This window comes from Vanellus vanellus (genome assembly GCF_965231255.1).
Source record: "Vanellus vanellus genome assembly, chromosome: 3".
NCBI lineage: Eukaryota > Metazoa > Chordata > Aves > Charadriiformes > Charadriidae > Vanellus > Vanellus vanellus.
Genome location: NC_138907.1, coordinates 107,159,488 through 107,179,841, shown reverse-complemented (window position 1 = coordinate 107,179,841; position 20,354 = coordinate 107,159,488). Strand labels below are relative to the sequence as shown.

General features: G+C 37.4%; 1 protein-coding gene across 1 annotated transcript in view; it reads left to right on the top strand.

Annotated features, from left to right (window-relative positions):
* The window catches only part of SH3YL1 (SH3 and SYLF domain containing 1), a 55,773-nt gene that overhangs the window by 8,399 nt on the left and 27,020 nt on the right, over positions 1-20,354 (top strand). Inside the window, exons 2-9 of the mRNA XM_082481123.1 lie at positions 5,544-5,654; positions 6,655-6,768; positions 7,268-7,332; positions 10,524-10,636; positions 13,323-13,451; positions 14,720-14,882; positions 15,557-15,617; positions 16,366-16,422. Coding sequence (XP_082337249.1) covers positions 5,544-5,654; positions 6,655-6,768; positions 7,268-7,332; positions 10,524-10,636; positions 13,323-13,451; positions 14,720-14,882; positions 15,557-15,617; positions 16,366-16,422 — 813 coding nt within the window. The remainder of the gene's footprint in view (positions 1-5,543; positions 5,655-6,654; positions 6,769-7,267; positions 7,333-10,523; positions 10,637-13,322; positions 13,452-14,719; positions 14,883-15,556; positions 15,618-16,365; positions 16,423-20,354) is intronic.

The window sequence follows — 20,354 nt, the reverse complement described above, 5'->3', positions numbered from 1 at the left end:
CTGCCCAGAGAGGCTGTGGAGTCTGCTTCTCTGGAGATACTCAAACCCCACCTGGATGCATTCCTGTGCAACCTGCTCTAGGTGACCCTGCTTTGGCAGGGGGGTTGGAATAGATGATCTCCAGAGGTCCCTTCCAACCTCTGCCATTCTGTGAGTTCCAAGTACCAGATGAATCTCCAAGGCTGGAGATGGCTACCACAGTACCACAGTGTTACACATTTGTGAAACCAAAATTACATTTATCTCTTTAATTGTAGTGCTGAATTGAAATCTCTTGTTCAGGCTCTTTTCCAAGACTGCACAGTCTTGCTTTTCAGGTTTCTCTTTCCCATTAGATGTTCTTTAACCTGTCTTGACTATGCTAGTTCTCATGTTTATGAACGTTCGTAATCATAACTTTGAATGTTCTGTGTTCATATAAGCTTTTTAGCATTGATGTTGCCACTATAACCATGGGTATTTGCAAATCAGCTATGCTTTAATGTATTCTTGTGCTGTTTCTGAACTTTTTAGTGAAGTGAAAGCGAAGACTGAATTACTGATTGAGGCTTGTAGAAGGTATTTGCTGTTGCTTTTTCTTCTTTTTGTAACCAACAAAAAACTCCAAACTCACCTTCCACCAAATACTTCAAAGCTCATACATACATGGACAACATATGTATGAAATCTGTGTGTAAGACTTTGTCCCCACTTTATCATCAATCTCCTTTGACACTGTGCTTTTGATGTTCAGGTTCTCGTAAAGCCACCATGCTTTATTTCATCTGTTCATATTCAGCAGAATTTTGATTATATCAGAATTAGTTACAGCTTTTAAGTTAAAAGGCTTTATTTATTCTTTATTACACCTTGCGCAGATAATTTCACCAAATGTTCAGCCAACACATTATTACTGTTAGTCAGAATGTAAATTAGAGGCTGACGCACTTGCCTCATCAGCTTACAAATTAAGCAGTTAATCAATTTTGGTGTGATATTCCCCCATGGGGTTTGTGTTGCTGACTCACATATGCTCAATATCTTCTCCTTTCAACAACAAGCAGGAGTGCAAATGAAGCTTGCTCCCAGCTGAGCATTCGCTGGTCATGGCATTCCAAATCCATCAGTCAGTATATCCTCCTGATAGATATTATTGTCTTATTGCTCCTGGTTACCTCTTTCCTGAGCATTACTTGAATACAAAACAGACTATTATATATGCATAGTTAAAAGCTAATAGTGAAGACAGTGCTACAGGATTATTCCTTGTTATTGAAAGGGTAAACCAAACATGAAACTTCTGCTTATTTCTAAATATTTTATACAGTATTTTTATTAAAAAGCAGGTATTTCTGCAACGTCTGATCAATAGACTTGCAATATTAAATCAGTTTTTAAAAAAATTCTACAGTTCAAATCCTAAGGTAAGCTTGAGGGGGAGGAGCACAATTTGATAGCTGAACAGACGTTTAAACCATTTTTGATGTCACAGAAATCCCACTTACGGTTTTGTCTGTTTATACAGTGATTAAAATAAGTAGAAACAAGGTTTTGTCACTAACCTACACTATAATTTTTAGTCATTTTACTTCTATTGTATTTTGCGACAGACACCACCATTTCATAGTGCAAACTTCCATGTACTTTTCCTTTTTTTAAAAAAAGTAAATAACTAGTTTTGAGTTGTCTTTAACACATTTGTGTGATTTTCCACTTACTATTTTTTTTATGGAAAAAGCATGATGTTCTTTGCCTTTGGACAAAGTTTTATGAAACTGATTGATCTAAAATTTAATGGTAAGAGCAAGGCTTCACCCGTGCTATATAGCTAACCATTAAACTTTGCCTTTTTAGTATTGATTGTTGTCTGTGTCCTTATTTAATCTTGAATTCTGTCAAAAAAATCTTGTGTGGCATAGCCTAAGAGGGAGAATCAAACCTCCCCCTTTCCTCAGTGATAAAAATATTAGATTTCTTTTGCTATGGCTCTTCTTTTCCTTTCTAGTAGTAAGAAGAATGAATTGGAGATGGTCCTCCAGATTCTGAGATTGGCCAGAGAGAAGCAAAGGGGAGGAAGGAATGCATGCAAAGATAAGGAAGAGAGGAGCACAGAAGTTTATTTTATTTCTGTAATCTAGAAGCTGGATAATGCTTGGTTTTGCTCCATAATGTTTTTTTTATCTCTGTAATGTTTTTTATCTCCAGTGTGCACGTGTCTTATTTTCATTGTCTTGATCACTTTGCTGGGAGTCCTGCATGGTCAGGCATGTAGCTGTCCATTTTACCACTGTTAAAATGAAGCGTATCTTCCACATTAATCTTATTGAACCATAGGAATAATTAAGTACCATGAAATGTATATCTTGGGTAGACTGGGTAGGTGACCCTCCCCAAAATCAAGACCCCTAGACTTATAAAATATCTTAAGTGAAAACCTACATACAAAAGCGTTCACCTGATTATGCAAGTGGCTATGCACTGTGTGTTACAATATTAATTACAAATGATAAGTTATAATATGCTAAAAGTGTATTATTCATGCTGTGTCGGGAAGAATGGTGTTGCAATATGGTTTTTGTGACTGCCTCAATTTATCTCTATGCAAAAGCAAAAATTTTCCTATTTTTACCTTATGACATGCTGGTAATGTTTTCCCTTTGACCTTGAAAATGCAATGTCAAGTACAAACAACAGAAGTAATGGAGATGTTTACTCCAGCCTGGTTTGTTAATCTACTAAAAGCAATTGCCTATTCAAGTTTTGTTTGGGCTACGCTGGCCTTTCTTCTTGCTGTGTCCGTACAGCCAGGTGAACCACAGAAGAAACGCACATTCAAAACTCCTGCAAGCTGGCTGTGCTGGTTTAGGCTGGGATACAGTTAATTTTCTTCATAGTAGCTAGTATGGGGCTATGTTTTGGATTTGTGCTGGGAACTGTTGATAACACAGGGGTGTTTTAGTTATTGCTGAGCAGTGCTTGCACAAGGTCGGGGCCTTTTCTGCTTCTCACCCCACCCCACCAGTGAGTAGGCTGGGGGTGCACAGGGAGCTGGGAGGGGACACAGCCGGGACAGCTGACCCCAGCTGACCAAAGGGGTATTCCATAGCACAGAATGTCATGCTCAGCAATAAACTAGGGGGAAAGTTGGCCGGGGGCTGCTGCTCGGGCACTGGCTGGGCATTGGTGTGTTGGTGGTGAACAGTTGTTTCCATTTGAGGAATGACAAATGTGAGGGTGAGGGTGACAGTGCACTGGAACAGGCTGCCCAGGGAGGTTGTGGAGTCCCCTTCCCTGGAGATTTTCAAGACCCGCCTGGATGCAGTCTTGAGTAATGTGCTCTAGGCAATCCTGCTTTAGCAGGGGAGTTGGACTAGATGATCTCTAGAGGTCCCTTCCAACTCTGATGATTCTGTGATTCTGTGATTCTGTGATTTGCATCACTTGTTTTTCTTAGTTTTGTTATCTCTCTTTGTTATTTTCCTTTTCATTACAATTTATTATTTTTATTGTTATTATTTTATTTCATTTATTGGACTGTTTTTATCTCAACGCACGAGTTTTCTGACTTTTACCCTTCTACTTTTCTTTCCCCCATCCTGCTGAAGGAGAGAGTGAGAAGCGGCTGTGTGGTGCTTAGTGGCTGGCTGGGGTTAAACCGCAACACGGGCTTACAGTTTTAGTGCCATGACAGTCAGAGCAAATTACACGTGCTGATTGCTTTTTCTGAAGGTCCTGAACTCTTAAGAGTTTAGAGCTTCACCTTTCCCTATCCATTCACACACTGGTGACTTGGCCATCATCTTAACTTTCTGAAAACAGAAGGGATGATTAGGATAGAATTAGTATGTCTTCCCTCTGTTAACGCAGCGCACTTTAGTCTGTTGCATTTTATGCATCTATTTCCTTCTGTTCTCAGACAGGCTGATATTTCTGCACAACCTTGTGATGCCTGCTGTCACTTCAAACTCTCCGATGTTATACCTGCTGCATTTTCACCAAAACGCAATGTCACTGCAAGCTTTCACAGGGAAGCTAGCTGAGAGACTCAGCTGTCAAAATCTCTCTCGTTCTGGGAAGATTCCTTCTTGCTTGGAGAACATACTAGAGGAATATACTTCACTTTGAAAAGTATAGGTGTAATTCCTGTTTTGGTCAATGGAGCCTGGACAGAAACTTGGCTGACTTGCTGCTAGGCGTTTCACTTAGTCTGAGCTCCGTTGCTCTCTAAGCTTCATCGATTTAATCTCAAAATGTATTTAGTCCTCACCTTCATGGCTTTGGGTGGGAATGTTGCCCAGAGTGAAGAGGTGAATGAAAGTTCAGGGAACACCAATTAAAAAATTAGGCCCCTTTTGAACGTTGTTTCTCTATGCACAATCTTTTCTATTCTTTTGTGAATTTAAGAACAGTGGAATTTAATGGAAATAGCATCACTACTTCTTTTCAGAGACAAGACGAGGTTAGATGCATCTTTGGTCTGACAGCATATTCATGTATTCCTGGGACAATGTGTTGCTGATAAACTTGGAAATGGTGGTTGTTGATATGTCCAGACAGGAAAACAAGAATAATTTGAGTGATAGCTCTGAGACGTTTCGGTAGATATAAGAACCAAGACTAAATTTTATCTGTACTAAGGTCTCTTTTTGCAAATCTACTGGTGAAATGTTACTATTCATCCATAAAGTGGTTTTTATACTGTTGCAGAATATTAATATCTTCCAATACTTGATTCTGTTCAGTGGATTAATGACAGCAGATCTGGTAGATCTAAATGGAATCAACAGTCTTCTTTAGAATTTATGGTCTCCTGAATTTGGGAGGTAAATTTCAAGATTTTTTTTTTTTGTTTGCTACTGTAGTCCACAGCTTTATAAAGCAAACAATCTATCCCTAATCCCTGCTTTTTCCTCAGTTGAAATCTACAGAGGTGCTTATGTTGGATCACATTGGAGAGAAAATATTGGTAGGCCCTTCAATGGGAAGCAGCTTTCTAAAGGAAATTTCTTGGTCTGAAACAGAATTTTGTTCGCTTTCAGAACATGCTGCAAGTTTAAGAGAAATCTCCTGAAGAGATGTTAATCTTTTAGTGTTCATTGGTCAACAGTTGCCAGTTTGACGGACAGCAGAGTTGGTGGTACAGAGAAGAGCAATTAGAGTGGTCAGAATGATGGAGCAACTACCTTGAGGAGAGACTAAGAAGGCTGAGACTCCTGAAGGAGTGGAGAAGGCTGGGGGACTGTGGCTATTTATAAAAGCATGAAGGTAGTGGATAAGTTGAATGTGGTAGTTGCTTACCAGGATTTATGAGACTTGAACTAGCAGGCATTCACTGTAACTAGTAGATTAATTTAGATCAAGTATTTCTGAGCTGCTGCTGCAGAGACAAAGTGTGAGTCTGATGCAGAAGATCGTGTCTTATATTTGCTGTTTCCTCATTTGTTTGGTTTACTCTTTATTTGTAAAGAATCACTTTTGCCATACAAATCCCACTGTTCTATTTTTCTATGAGCTATCCTAAACTAACTGTAGATATAATTTCTTATGTCTTTCATATTTTACAGTGAATAACCCTATACCTTCCAACCTGAAGTCAGAAGCTAAAAAGGCAGCTAAAATATTACGAGAATTTACAGAAATAACTTCCAGAAATGGACCCGATAAAATAATACCTCGTGAGTAAAGAAAATGTTTTGATTCAGCTAAAAGCTCCAGCACTCCCCTGTGTTGCGGTCATGCATTCTTTACCAATTCCCTCTGTTTTCACTGACCATAATTTAGAGAGGAATGAAGGTCTGAGGTGCCATAACTTTTGTGATAACCTTTTGGAAGTGAAGGGGTTCAGTTTGCTGTATTCTAGGCAGACATGACTTACTGGGAGAGATCTTTTGCACGTTTACAACCATAGGAAGGCTTCCCTCTGGAGTGGGTGGGCTGTTTCATGCTCACCCTGTGAATGTCTGTTCTTAAGGGAGGACCTGGAACAGTAGCTCTAGTTCTTGAATATCCGTGTTTATTAGAATCAGCTAGATGAAAATAAGTTGAAGGAGAGAGATCAGGGTGCATTTCTTCTTTGATACCGATTAAGCACTCTTATTTGCTGCTGTCCTCTTTATTTTTGCAATTGTTATTCTGTGTTTCTTATAGTGTCTTCCTTCATCTGGCGCTGCTGGTTGTGTCTTTGAATTTATAACTATTATGTTCCAAAAGGTCTGTAATAAGACTTGCAGGAAGATGACACTTTATTTACCACAAACACTGCCTAATGATATAAGATGATTAGGCTGCTGTGTGTCGCTGTGATTTAAATTCAGACTCCTCCGAAAATCTGTAGAGATGTGGATGTCGACTATTCTCTGTCTCTTTATCTTCCTAAGGGTACTCACACACAATGATCGTGGCAATAAGCAAATTAATTCTGTATGAGCTAACGGGGGTAGGTGAAGCAGTTGTGGCAGTGTGGGTATCAGGGGAGACTAATATGACCTGTGACTACCTTTGTTGTTGACTATGGAGTGGAGGCCTCATCAGTTCAGCTGTTTTTGCACTTTTCTTTAAGCTTTTGCTTTGATTATTTGACTCTTATGTTCAAAATTGTTAAAGGTAGAGTTTTATTTTCCCTTTCTCTTAGAACTTCTCCTACAAGATCTTGAATAAATGGTTTTGCTGTTTCAGCTCATGTAATAGCTAAAGCCAAAGGCCTTGCAGTTCTGACCGTTATCAAAGCTGGATTTTTGGTGACTGCTCGAGGCGGAAGTGGAATTGTATTAGCTCGTCTTCCTAATGGAAGTAAGTGGATATTTTCCTTTTGTGCTTTATGGGAGAATTAAAAGAAAAAAAATTTCTCTTCATTATTTCTTTTCATAGCATAAAACACAAGATGTGTGAGGATTCAAACCAGTAGGTGACAAAGTTTGGTTTGAAAGCTGTTTTCAAAATTTTGTACCTACTTTTGACCAGATGTAAACGCTTTCAGTATCTTCGTAGAGAAGGATGAAATTGAAAAGTGTATGGTTTAGAACTCCTTAGAAGAATGAATTATATCCAATTATGGACAACTGTATGATAAATAATTTATAACAAAGATTTGTTTAAATCATGAGGGTTTATATTTCTTAAATTCCTTACTGTGAGATAAACCAGGATAGTTATGCGATTCTATTGTAGTGGTTTTGAACATAGTTTTAAATAGAGAATTTGTTTGTGTTTTTTAACTCTAATACTAAAATTAGTATTTCCGGTACCATGTGGTAAAAATTCTGTAAATTTGTCTTGTTTTGCATGACAGCCTGGTCTGCTCCTTCTGCAATAGGAATTGCTGGCCTTGGTGGTGGATTTGAAATTGGAATTGAGGTATAATTTTGCATTTGAAATACTTGTTGGTAACTTTTTTTGCAAGAAATTAAAATGCATTGACAAAGATCTGAATGTTAGTGAGAGAGTAGAATGTATTTTTCTGTGTAAAAAAGCTATTACAAAATTTGGTTATGCAAGACAAACAAAGTAGGGTGTTTGATCTTATCAGTCTAATTGCTTGGAGAGATTTAAATGAAAAAAAGTGACATAACAGCTATTTCCTCAATTTCTTACTTATAGCAGACTGAATTTTTCCCTTCTGGAAAGCTTCCTGTCAGTGTTCACATATAAGCCAATTGGAGTTAATTAAAAGTATCCTATACTTAATACTGTATCAAATGCTTCATTAAAGAGCACAAGGACTCCATTTGGCAAGAAGCAGTGAAAGGAATTGAAGGTGGAGTAAAATGGAGTCTAGCTCATGTTACTGTATTTCATGCATTTCCCATTCAGACTTGTGATTACCAACTTCAGTCTTTAGTTTGGGAGCACCAAAACTGATGGTGCCTTCTCTGAAGGAATGCTACTGAAAACAAGGCAGTTTCCAGCAAGCAGAATAATTAAGTAAAGGACTCTCAATATGTTCAGAGAAATCGCGTTGATCTGAGCCCTGACAGTGCTCTGCCTCTGCTTTCCATCTCTTCTTCCTCACACCCTTCACCATTATTTGTTTCTGTCTTTCCTCATCTTTCCCACCCTAGCCTCCAGTCCCGTCCTTCTCTTTTCTTTCTGCTTAGCTTCTGTTCTGCTGATTCCCAAAGAAAATTAATGTAACAGTATATATCTCTTGCTATGGGTGTTCTGTTCTTCTAAAGAATCCACGCATAGCTGATCTGGGTGGTCCATGCCAGTCCCCAGAGTGTCTCCTACAACTAACCAGCTATCCCTGTCCTGACAGCCAGTCAGTCAGCACTCACATAATGAGTAATGGATCAATATTTTATTGTGTCCTCATTGTTTACTATGTGATCTCAGGCATTATTACTGTGTGCATTTTAAAGGATGCTGTGAATACAAAATCATCAGTTTTTGTAAGGGGTTTTCTTTGGTTTTCATGAGTACAGGATCTAAATGCATTACAAAACATTGAGTTTGATTCCCAGGGTCTGGGGTTTGGTTTGGGTTGTTTGGTTGGGTTTTTTTTTTTTTTTTTTTGCTTTTATGACAATGAAACAGACTTTTCACATGCTTTAATTAATCTATGAAACTTTTTCTCTAATCATCTCCATCTGATATTTTAGATAATGTAACCATTTACTATTGATACTTACTCAAATAATTTCAATAAGAAGCTACTTCTGAGAGGGTGGGTTTTTTGAGCAATATTGTGCCATTCATTTGGAATTTTAGTCAGCTTACAAAATAGTGTTTCCTTACTGGCATTATTATAACACAATCTTATTTATTTCTTCTAGAGAAGGGAGATTATTCAGAAATACTGAAGTGGCTTAGGACCCCAGAGTCCAATTTCAGCATTCTTTTAGTCATATATAAACTTAAACCTTGTAAAAAATGGTTGGATTTTACTCCTGTAGGAGAGTTTATAGTTAACATAGTTGTAGTGGTACTTATGGGTGGTTTTAAACAACAAGAAGGAAATCACAGGCTTCAGAAGTCATAATATTTGCATGTTTTTCCAACTTGGTACCTCAAATTAAAGACCAATTTTAAGATTCATCTAAATACTTTCCTTGACGGTTTTCTCACTATGGATTCATTTAGCTTTAGCTGTGTATCCATCTTCTTAATGGGTAAGAAGGCGTAGCAGCATGCTGAATGACATTTTCTCTTCATCCCTGGATGATTCAGAAACTACTCGTATCAGCCATCTTTTGTTTGGGATGGGGTGGAGGTTACCAGGGGGCTAATAACAAAGGCCTCTTATGCTGTGAGTAATACTTCTGGGCCAGCCTTGTTTTGCAAATAATCTGGTATTTCCTCTTGTATTCCCTGCTGTCACTGCTTGGAATTTGGGGTAAGTTGCAAGTTTTTTCTGAACCTGGCTTTCAGTCAAGTCCAGATGAAAGATCAGGTACAGTAGTCCTTGGGTAGTCAAGACATCTGCTGAAAAGATAATCTGTCACAGTAAGCTACGAAAGTGAAATCTACTCTGTTGAACAGGCTGGTACTGCTGCAGTATTGTTTTTTTAATACATGTAGAGTGTTTACTTAGCTTTCAGGTGAGGTAGAGTGATCTTTATAGGATCATGCTTGTCTTTGAAAGACTTTTTTCTTCTTTAATGTGCGCCCTAGTTTGGGAAAAGAGTTGTAGGAGACATTGAAATTTTTTAAATCAAAGGAAGTTACAATTTTACAATGCTGGTGGTAATAGGCATCAATTTCAATAGCAGCAGCAGTTCTTTGATATGTGCATTTTGTGTCGAAATCCAGGCAAATAAAGTCTTTTAAAAATAGCTATTTTCTTTTTTTTCTATTTTGCATTTGAATCTTTCAAAAATACTTTGTTAGCTCTTCAGTTATTTGGTTTAATAGTTTCTTGAAGAAGCTAGCTGCATCTCATATATTCAAGTCTTAAAAAACCCAATATTAATTCATATATATACACACATATGTAGTAAATCCATAATTTTCTGTCAAGAAAATAAAAATTTTGTCAATAACAGGAAAGCATGTCTTTTTGCTGTTTATTCTTTAGACAGTAGTTTTTGTTTACTGAGTTCTTTCTCCTTGTTATTAATTCAATTATGGAGGGATCAAAATGATTTTCTTAATCTGGTGTCTCTTCATATTTCAAAATGACTTCATAGTTGTTTGCAAAAGCCACAGAAAATAAAAAATTGTTAATCAGGAAATTTTGAATAAAAATAGGGTTTCTGTTACAGCTGTTATTTATCACATACTGACCATATCAGCACTTGGGAAAAAATCAGTCAAATTGATTAAAAAAGTAGGTGAAGGATTTTTAGTTTCAAAATACCTTGTGGAAAAAAAATCAACTTTGTTATGAAAATTATTTCAAAACAATCCTTTACAAGAAAGGAAGTAATTCTCTGAGAGAACAAAAAATTCTCACTTGAATTAAAACCTTGATAAATCTGGAACTAGTTTTCATTTGTGGAAGGGAATATCTTTGATACTCCCACCTGTTTTCCTGCAAAGCAGAAGATACTTCGTCCGTGTCATTCTAACTTTCTTCTTAAAAAGCATAGTACTTTGATATTTTATAGGTTTCAGACTTAGTGATAATATTGAATCATGAAAGAGCAGTAGAAGCTTTTGCCAAAGGAGGGAATCTTACGCTTGGAGGAAATCTTACTGTGGCAATTGGACCTCTGGGGAGGTGAGTAAAATATTTTCCTAATATGGGGTAGATTTAAATATGGGGTAGAATTAAATATTGAAGATAGCTTTAAAAACTATATATAAACATTGATGTGGCTTTTTATTTGATATGTTACAAAATAACCTCAGCAACCGGTATGTTGACTGGACCATATTGTTCTTGTAGTGTTACACCTTTTCAGTCACCTGGTGCTTTTTTTTTTTTTTCCTTTTTTTTCTTTCCTGATAAAGGCATTTATTGTTAGAAGGAAAGTGTTCTGAGATTTATTCTCATTTTTCAGGAGACTGCTTGGCTAGGGTCAATAAAGAGCACAGGTGCCTGGCTGAATTCTTATTTTCATTAACGTATGGGTCTGTGCTTTCTGTCACCACAGATCCACCTGACAATAAACAAAAAATACACCAAATAATTACTTTTAAACCTTTAGCAGTTAAACCAGCTTACTTTGAAGGATGAGATGACATAATCACATAACAATTTAACTTGGAAGGGACCTTACGAGATCTCTACTCCAACCTCCTGCTCAAAGCAAGGTCTGTTACGACTTCAGATCAGGTTGCTCAGGTCTTTATTCCAGTTGGGTCTTGACAAACATCCAAAGGTGGAGACTGCTTAGGCTCTCTGGGCAACCTGCTCTATTGGTCAGCTGTCTTCATGGTGAAGAGTTTTGCCTTACATCCAGTCAAAACATTTCTTGTTTCAATTTACATCAATAGCCTTTTATCCTTCTGCCTATAACTGCCATAAAGAGCCTGGCTTCATATTCTTGATTGTCTCTTCATAGATACTTGAAGACTGCTGTTAGGTTCCCCCTAAGGTTAGGTTCCCCCTAAGGTTAGGTTCCCCCTAAGGTTAGGTTCCCCCTAAGGTTAGGTTCTTCCCCTAAGGTTAGGGTCTCTTCTCCAGGCTTACCAAGCCCAGTTGGCTCTAACTCTGGTCGTGAGACATGTGCCTCCTTATGCCTTTTTTTTTTTTTTTTTTTTATGATGAAGTATTTACTGATGTTTTTTTGTCTCTTCTGAAAAAATAAAAAGGGTAAAATGATACCTGTTCCACAGATGAGAGAGATCTGTGGATCCGGGCAGGGCAGTGAATGTCATCTGCCTTGCAAAGGCATTCAGTATGCTGTCCTGCAACATCTCTGTGTCCAAGCTGGGACATCGTGGCCTAGGTGTCAGGGTGGAGCAGGCTAGCAAATAGGTGAAAAAATGGATCATCAGGCTTGAAGAATAGTGGTAAATGATTCACGTTGTACTCAAAAAGCAGATTTCTGTGGAATTCCTCATGAGACTGTTCTGGGACCTCTCCTGCTTGTTTTTTTTATCAGTGACCTGGAGGAGCAGATGCAAAATATCCTCTTCAAGTTTGTGGATGGCACTGAATCAGGGGGTGCAGCCAGTACCCTTCAGGGTTGGGCCCCATTCGGAGTGATGGACCTAGAGAATGTAGAGGAAAGATCCAATAGAAAACCTCATAAAATTAAACAAGGGAAAATGCTAAATTCTGCACCCTTGGTTGGATGAACCCTGTGCAGGTAGGCTGGTACCTGCTAGGCTGGGTAGCTGCCCTGTTGAGAAGGCGCCGGGGTCCTGGTGGACAGTAAGCTGAGCCAGCAGTGCATCCTGACAGAAAAGGCAGTAAACAGTGTAGGGGGCTGCATCAGCAGAGCTGTAACTGGTGAATAAGGGAAGTGATTGTTCCCCTTTATTTGGCACTTCATAGACTATGCCTACAATATTGTGTCCAGTTTGGGCCCTGCAGTACAAGGAAGGTGTGTATAAACTTGAGTGCGTGCAGTGAACGGCTACCAAGGTGGCCAGGGACTTGGAGCACATGAACAATGAGGCTGGAGGAGCTCAGCTAATTTAACCTGGAATAGAAAAGACTTTGAGGTCTTCTAAGAGGCTTTATTCCCAGTAGGTATCACCAAGAACATAGACACAAATTCTTTATTGAGGTGCATGGCAAGAGAGTGAGAGATAGTAGTCATAAATTGAAATGAAGGAGATTCTGACTGGATATGAGAGAAAAAAAATGTCAACGTGAGTATAATTGAGCACTGACACAGATTGCTCAGAGTGTCTGTGGAATCTATGTCCTTGGAAGTCTCAGAAACTGGCTAGGCAAAGCCCAGAGCAACCTGATCTCAATTTGATGATGTATCTATTTTGAGCAGGAGGTTGGACTGTCTGACTGCCTGAGGTATCTTCAAACCTAAAATATTATGTGATCCTGTGTAAGACAAAAATTGTAATCTTCCAGTTCTATTGAGGTCTGATAAGGCCTTACTTGAAACATTTTTTTGGTATATTGAATAGAGTTCCAAGTCACCACAAACATAATCAGACAATTTCAAAACATGATTCAAATATGGTTTATAATTTTCAGACTTCTGAATGCAAGAGGAGGTCTAACATGGAGCATTCACACGAGGCAACATTGTTCTGTGCTTCAGACCAAACCTTATCAAACAACTGAGTTACTCTGTACTTGATCCTGTCTGAAATAAGAACTGAAAATGGATTTCAAGTCTGACCCACTTGAATATATTCAATAGAGTTTGTAAGAACAGAGGGAAGTGAAACTCTTGCTGACGTTTGGTAGGATTAAAATTAAGAGACAACTGTTGTTCGTGTTGCAAAGCCATACTGAAGAATGTCAACCAAAATTTTTTTCCTTCTAGAAACTTAGAAGGGGATGTTGCCCTGAGAAGCTCTGCTGCTGTCTATACATACTGCAAATCTCGAGGACTGTTTGCAGGTGTATCTCTGGAAGGAACCTGTTTAATTGAAAGGAAAGAAACAAATCGCAAGTATGTTCTCTTCAAATCTAGAAGATTCAGTGAAGGCATAGTGACAAAATGAAATAGAACACATTCAATTTGGAAAAAGAGTTTGTTGTGAGAACATACTGTGCTGAGTTTAGAGTTTCTTGAGGGGCAAGGGTTTCTTCAATTTAGACATCTTGTAATGGGTATTGAGATGATGGTGAATATTTAGAGATTTTTTATCTGTGACGTGTTGACCTTGGCTAGCCACCAGATGCCAACCAAGCTGCTCTGTCACTCCTCCTCTTCCTCAGCAGGGTGAGAGGAGAAAAAATATGATGACAAGCTTGTGGGCTGAGGTAAAGGCAGGGAGATCACTTACCAATTACTGTCTCAGGTAAAAAAAAACCTTGAATTTGGGATACTAATTTGATTTGTTGCCAGCTAATAAGAGAGTAGGATAATGAGAAATAAAAACATGGAAGAAAAAAAAACAAAAAACAAAACACCACCTTGGAGCCAGCTGGAACTGCTGCTGTCTGACATGGGGACAGCTTCTGGCATCTTCTCACAAAAGCCACCCCTGCAGCCCCACCCCTTACCAAAACCTTGCCGTCTAAACCCAGCACAATATTGTAGAAGGCAGCTACTGAGGTATTTACTGCATAATGAGAAATATTCTTTTAGGCCACTTGAAACAAGCAAACAAAAAATCTGGTTTAGAGCACCACTGATTTTGAGAAAATACCCAGCTTATGGAATGCTGCTTCCTTTTTGCAGCCTATTAAGTTTTAAATCCAAGGAAACTGAGTGTTTTGCATTTGTATGTTCTGTGTTTATGAAAACTTTGATTCTGCTAATATCAGCAAAAACTAATAATGATTCTAATCACAGCATGTCAGTAACTTTTAGCTATCTCCATTCATAAAATTGAGGTTCCAATGAATTAACGAATTTCACTACGTCATTCAGGTATCTATTACAATGTTTTGCACAAGTGGTGTGTGTTTCTTCAGTTTACTGTGTGATTGGCTTTCAAATGGTCTAGCTGATGCATACCACGTGACCAGGAACAGAATATTACTGGTGAAGATAATTTTGAAATAAGGTGGTAGGTAGGCATGCAGGTTTGCTACAACTGCTTACCATTCCAAATTTACAGCGTTGGACTAGTCTTGTCATTGCTCAATAGATGATCAGTAAGAGAAATGCAGCGCCAGGGAGGAGGAGCAGAACGTTTGCTTAAGATGAATTTGCCTAGATATTGAAATGTAATGATGATCAAATACCTGGCATCTTTTCTTTTGTATCAGGTTTTATGGGCAGGATATTCGTGCTAGTGCCATCTTGCTTGGTGATGTTCCTTTTCCTGCTCAAGCAGATGATCTTTATGAAACTCTAGCATCCTTCACTGAAGTATATGAAAATGAAGAGCAAAGGAATAATCCAGGAAAAGCTGTAAGGGAACAAAAAAGGGTTTGTGCGCCTCTTTTTCACATAGGCTCTTTCTGTTCCTGAACTGTTCCTAGTCAGTGGTAATGTTGATGTTCGTGTGGCATTCATAACTTCCCTATTGGATGCTTAAAGGTGTAACACATTGCAGATACCACATGTGAGTAATACATTCATTCAAGTATTGCCCTGGTAGGCTCTTCTGGATAAGAATGTTGCTGGGTTTGCTTTGCATCCTCCAGAATAACAAAGCATATCCTTGGTTTTATAATACTTTGTTTTCAAATTTGAGGTGATGATTAGAAAAGTTTTTTCAACTATTCCTAATCAAGTTAATCTGCAAATAATGAACATACCAGGTTTGATGTGGGTACTCTTCATTTTTCTGCTTTTTCTGTCTTCCATTCAAGCAATCACATTTACAATATGATACTAAGACTGTAGAAGATGTTTTCTTGTAGATGTTGAGTTACTGATAGACAATAATTTACTTTCGTCTTTGTTAAACCCATGGTGAATTACTTTAGTCACATGTATGTCACTAGTTCTTCAGTGTGCTTATCAAGTTCATACAATTTCAGTGGAGAAAGAGGGAATTTGGGTTTTTTTTTTCAGTGTAACTTGATATACTTCTAGCTCTGAAGTTACAGTCTGCTTCAGGTGTGATGCAACTTTTAATAAAAATTTGTACATTTTAGGTAAATGACCCACCATCGAGACCAGAGCCACCTAAACCTACTGTTAGACCAACACCACCAGGTTAAAAATGTTTTGATAACAATTATTCTCTATATAAAATTAGAGCATTAAATCTGATTAATGTTATGCAATTATTATAGTAGTAGCTGTCTCTATAAAAATATTTCGTTAATACTCTTCCTTGGGCAAACACTGAAAGCACGTTGTGATAGTGCTACAAGCGATAAAGGGTAAAGATTTTGTTTGTTTGTTTTATATTAGCAAACCTTTTCTCTCTGACAAATTTGCTATAGAAATAGTGTTTGTATAGTTACAGAAGCATGTCATAGTTCAAAGGAAGCATTCATGTTTATTGGATGTGTAGAAGCCCCATGGTACAATGAAACTTCTTAGTAAAAAGAACAGTCCTACTAGAAACAGCTAGTCCTACTTCTAGAAACTTCTAGTTTCTGGAAAACTTAGTTTCTCTTTCATGTTGTCATACTTACTCTTTCAGGTTGTCATTGTCTTTTAATAGGTAGGGGTCTTACAGTAAAGCAGAGGAGGCAAAGTTTTCGCTCTATGACAGTTTATCTACTGAAGTGCTGTCATGGAAAGTGAGGCTTTACTGTGCAGCTCCTGTTGTTAACGTGATTTATTTCTCTGGACAAGGATATAAGGCAAAGTCCTTGTTTCTTTCTTCTGTACTGCTCCTTAGATAACTGAAATAATTTTATAAGTGTTGAACATGTATGAGAAAAGCAGTATATGAAATATATGATGTATTAACATATATTGTTATAACATGCTACTTTATTTTCTCTTTCAGCTAAAAAAAATACAAACAAACTTTATCCTGAACTTCCAAATTATTATACCTCTATGGGTAAGTACTAAGCTTACACGTACTTTATTAACACAGTGTGGAATCTGAGAAGTCCTAAAAGTACTTTGGAAGACATCTAACAATATCTGGCCATATGTATTTTTCTTTATTGTCCATAAGACTCAGATGTTGTATGCTTTCCTGAAAATATTTCATAAATGTGAATCTTATTCCCTGGCTTTAGATACCAACAGCAGTTTTCTTTTTCTGAACAGCAAAAGTTCTTTTCTTTATTCAATGAGCTTGAAAAAGGCACTGAAAGTAGTAAAACTGTTTTATCTTACCACCTAATTGAAGTGAAAAAGAAAGCTGATATAACAAACTTGTGTCCAAGTCTTTATGCAAGGTACTATAACTCCTGTTTTAATTAAATAGTGCTTCCACAGGTCATATCTGATTATGCTGGCATAAGCACAGATTTCAATTGCAGTTACACTACTTGAGGTTTTTGTATTGAGTTAACTCTGCATTATACTACAAAGATACTACTTGTTCATTGTTCTGTTCTGATTCTCTTAAGTTTAAAGCAGTTTCATCTCTAACAGGGGAATCTTACTCTGTAGTATTTGTGATGTAACTCTTGGACTGTGGGGCACATCATCTGGAAACTTGTAATCTGTTAGGAAAAAAAAATATTACAAAAGTGGTTATGTTCATTTGATTGTACTCTCCCACCAGAATTCTCATCTTTCACAGGTAAAAGACTGTTAGCCGTTTCCAAGTCAGTGAAATAAATTATCTCTCTCATGAAATATATTGTCCATTTGATAACAAAATGTTTTAGTGGTCTCTTCTAGATCAAAAGAGACACAGGCTTTCTATATTACATATATATATGTTTATATATGTAAATATGTACACAGATTTTCACATTTTGCACATGTCACTTGGGAAAAAAATGAAACAAAAGATCTCTTTTTTTGCTTTTGAAAATGGAGCTAAAATCAAGCTTGATAATAGATCACAGTGAAAAGTCTATTTAAGGAAGAGCGCTGTGATTTACCACAGTACCTAAATGCTGTTTTCTGATGGCCAAAACCATGATTGTATTTTTCATTTGTTGGTTCATATAATTAGAGTTTTTCACTAAAAATTAAGATAAATTATATGTGCCATTGTCTTTATGTTCTCCTTCATATCTTCTTTCCATACATACTGTTGATGTGTGTGTCTGTTGAGGGGACCAACATAGAGGGATCTTAAGATGAGCTGTTGATGTGACTTCTGCAGATCAGAGACTTCCTGAGAATCAAATTTTTCTCTTCTACTGTAGGACTTTTACCAGGAAAAGAATGATGACTGTAGTGATCTGTACTCAGTAGCTGTCATCCAAAAAGAAAGAAAAAATGGTCCTCTGGCCATTAAAGATGAATTTCCCCAATCATAAAAAAACCTTGACCAACGGAGAAGAGGTTTCTAAAGCAGTAGGAAAAGCTTGCACGCACATTTGCTGTATTAAAGGGAGTGTTCTTCCATTCTGGTGCAAGTGGCAAGGTGAAAATCTTCCACAGCTGTTTGTTGATGGCTTTCAAGATTCTTTGAAATCAAAATGTAGACTCAATCAGTCTACTACTGAGGACTCCTAACAATTTCTAGAAACATGCAAGCTTATCTTTGGGGTGTGCAAGAGGCAGTCTTCAAATGCTGTCTGAATCCACAGAAGTAATATATTTTTATAAAAGCTAAAGAATTGTTATTATCACAGGGAAAAAATCAATGTTGAAGTAGGTTCCCCTGAGCGTCTCAATACCGTAGCCTACATGCATGTTGATGGGAGGCTGGAAAAGAGTTGCAGTCCCTTTCATATCAGTAACAAGGGGTGTATTAATGCTGGGTGATGGAATAGAAGGAGCCTTAAGGCGATATCTCTTGTCAATGATCTTTTTCTGCCTGTTTATAGTCCAGATGATTTCAACAGAGGTGCCTAGCACCTACAGCTCGTACTAGCCAGTCTCTATTGCAGGGTTAGTTGCTGCAACAGAAGTTCTACAGTGATCTGAAAAAAAAGTTCAACATTTTTTGCATCTTTCTAGTTTAAAAAAAAAAAAAAGTTTTTAGATAAATAATAGAAGATTGAATGAAACTACTCTTTAGGAAGCTATGTTTTAGGTATAATGGCTGGTACAGGGTTAGGTTTTGATGTTGAACAGCAAGCTTGTCTGGGTTGCCAGTAGTAAGGACTTGCATTTGGGTGGGTAGGGATGAGGTTGGCATTGTGTTATGAGGCTTTGGTTTTGCAATGGTTACAAAAGTAGTAGAAAGGTTGAAACATTAATTCTTCTCATTAGATGGAAGAAGAGCTAGTCTTGTGGATGAAACATTTTTAATTATTTTATGTGGACCTGAATTATCTAGATAGGTCATGTAACATAACCTATTTCAAATACGAGAAGAATGTTAAATGAAAAACATGTTTTTCTAAACTGATAATGTGATACTTGAACTCAGATGCAAGCATATTGTTTTCATGTAACTGAATAATAGTTAAGGTAATGCATTTAGTTATAAAATGAGGTTCAGTAATGCTTTAAAATGTTTCCAGAAACTTGGAAATGAGACAAATTTTATTTAAAAAAATAATAATTTGAAGACACCTTTTACATTTCTGGGGGGAAAAGAAAAAAAACCTAATAGCTGCAACAGTTGTGATTTAATGAAGTATGAAGTTTCTACCGTAGTAGAGATTTTTCTGGAGACTGTTCAGATAAAGAAATTAGATTTGCTTGTGACCATGAAAGTTCATGCCTTCTCCCTTACTAGAATTAGGGATTTGCAGCTTCATTTTTCCACTTGTCCCCTCTATGTTGCACAATCTAATAAAAGCACTGACTGGTCCTTCCAAGCTTTATTACCACGATCTAGCTTTACTTTATCTGGATAGAAGGTTTCTGCAGAGTTCTGTACCACATCTCTAATATAAATGACCCGTGGTTCTTTAGTGGACTACTTGGGCGTTGTAGACTCAGGAGAAGTTTATTTTATTAGGACAATTTTTTTAGAATCATTAAGTTGATATTGTCACACTACAATATCTAATTCTAGATATTAGTTTTTCATTATTAGTGGATATTAGCGGGGGTGTCCCTGCCTATGGCAGGGGGGTTGGAACTAGATCATCTTCAAGGTCCCTTCCAACCTAAACCATTCTATGATTCTATGATTAGTGCTATGATTTCTAATTACTTCTGCTTGGGGTTCTGCCATGGAGCAGCAAGTAACCAAAACTGTAGATACATGGTTACTTGACTTACCTGTCTGTCCTCCTAACAGGTTGCTGAATACTGTACAATTCTGGAAACATTGCAGTGATGTGGTTTCCCAACTGAACTGGTAGCAGCAGGAGTAGTGATCTGCTAGTGAAAGCAGGAGCTGGGTTAAAGTAAATGTTGACAAGAACTGAATCATTAACAGGCATTTTTTTCAGAATCAGAAGTCAGATTTTTTTTTTTTTTTTGCTTTTTCTTCAGCTTAGCCAATCAGAAAAGGACTGGTTCACATGTTTGGAAAAGAATCGCTTAAAATTGCGAAGATGCTGAAACATTCAGGAAACAGACTTGAGGCAGGAATGGGAATGAAAATGCAAAAAACCTTTTCCTTCCAAACACTGTTCTTCTGCTATTCATTCACAATTATCAGAAATCGTCATCGTTCTCTGGCCTCTCAAAAATGCATATTTGCTTAGTATTTCATTCTGCCTCTGCTCAGTAATGTGTTCCCTTTCAGGAATGTTTATGAACAAGAGGGTGGGTCTATGGCTACAGTACTGTAAGACAAAATGCTCGTCATAAATAAAAAAGCAGTTCTTTTTGTAACAGTGCAAGTATTTTATCATAATTAGGAGAAAGTAATCATGCTGTTTGCATCTTTTAAGCAGCCATATGATTTGCTTAAGAAACTCATAATAACTCATGTCTGTAAAGCCTAAGTGTTCA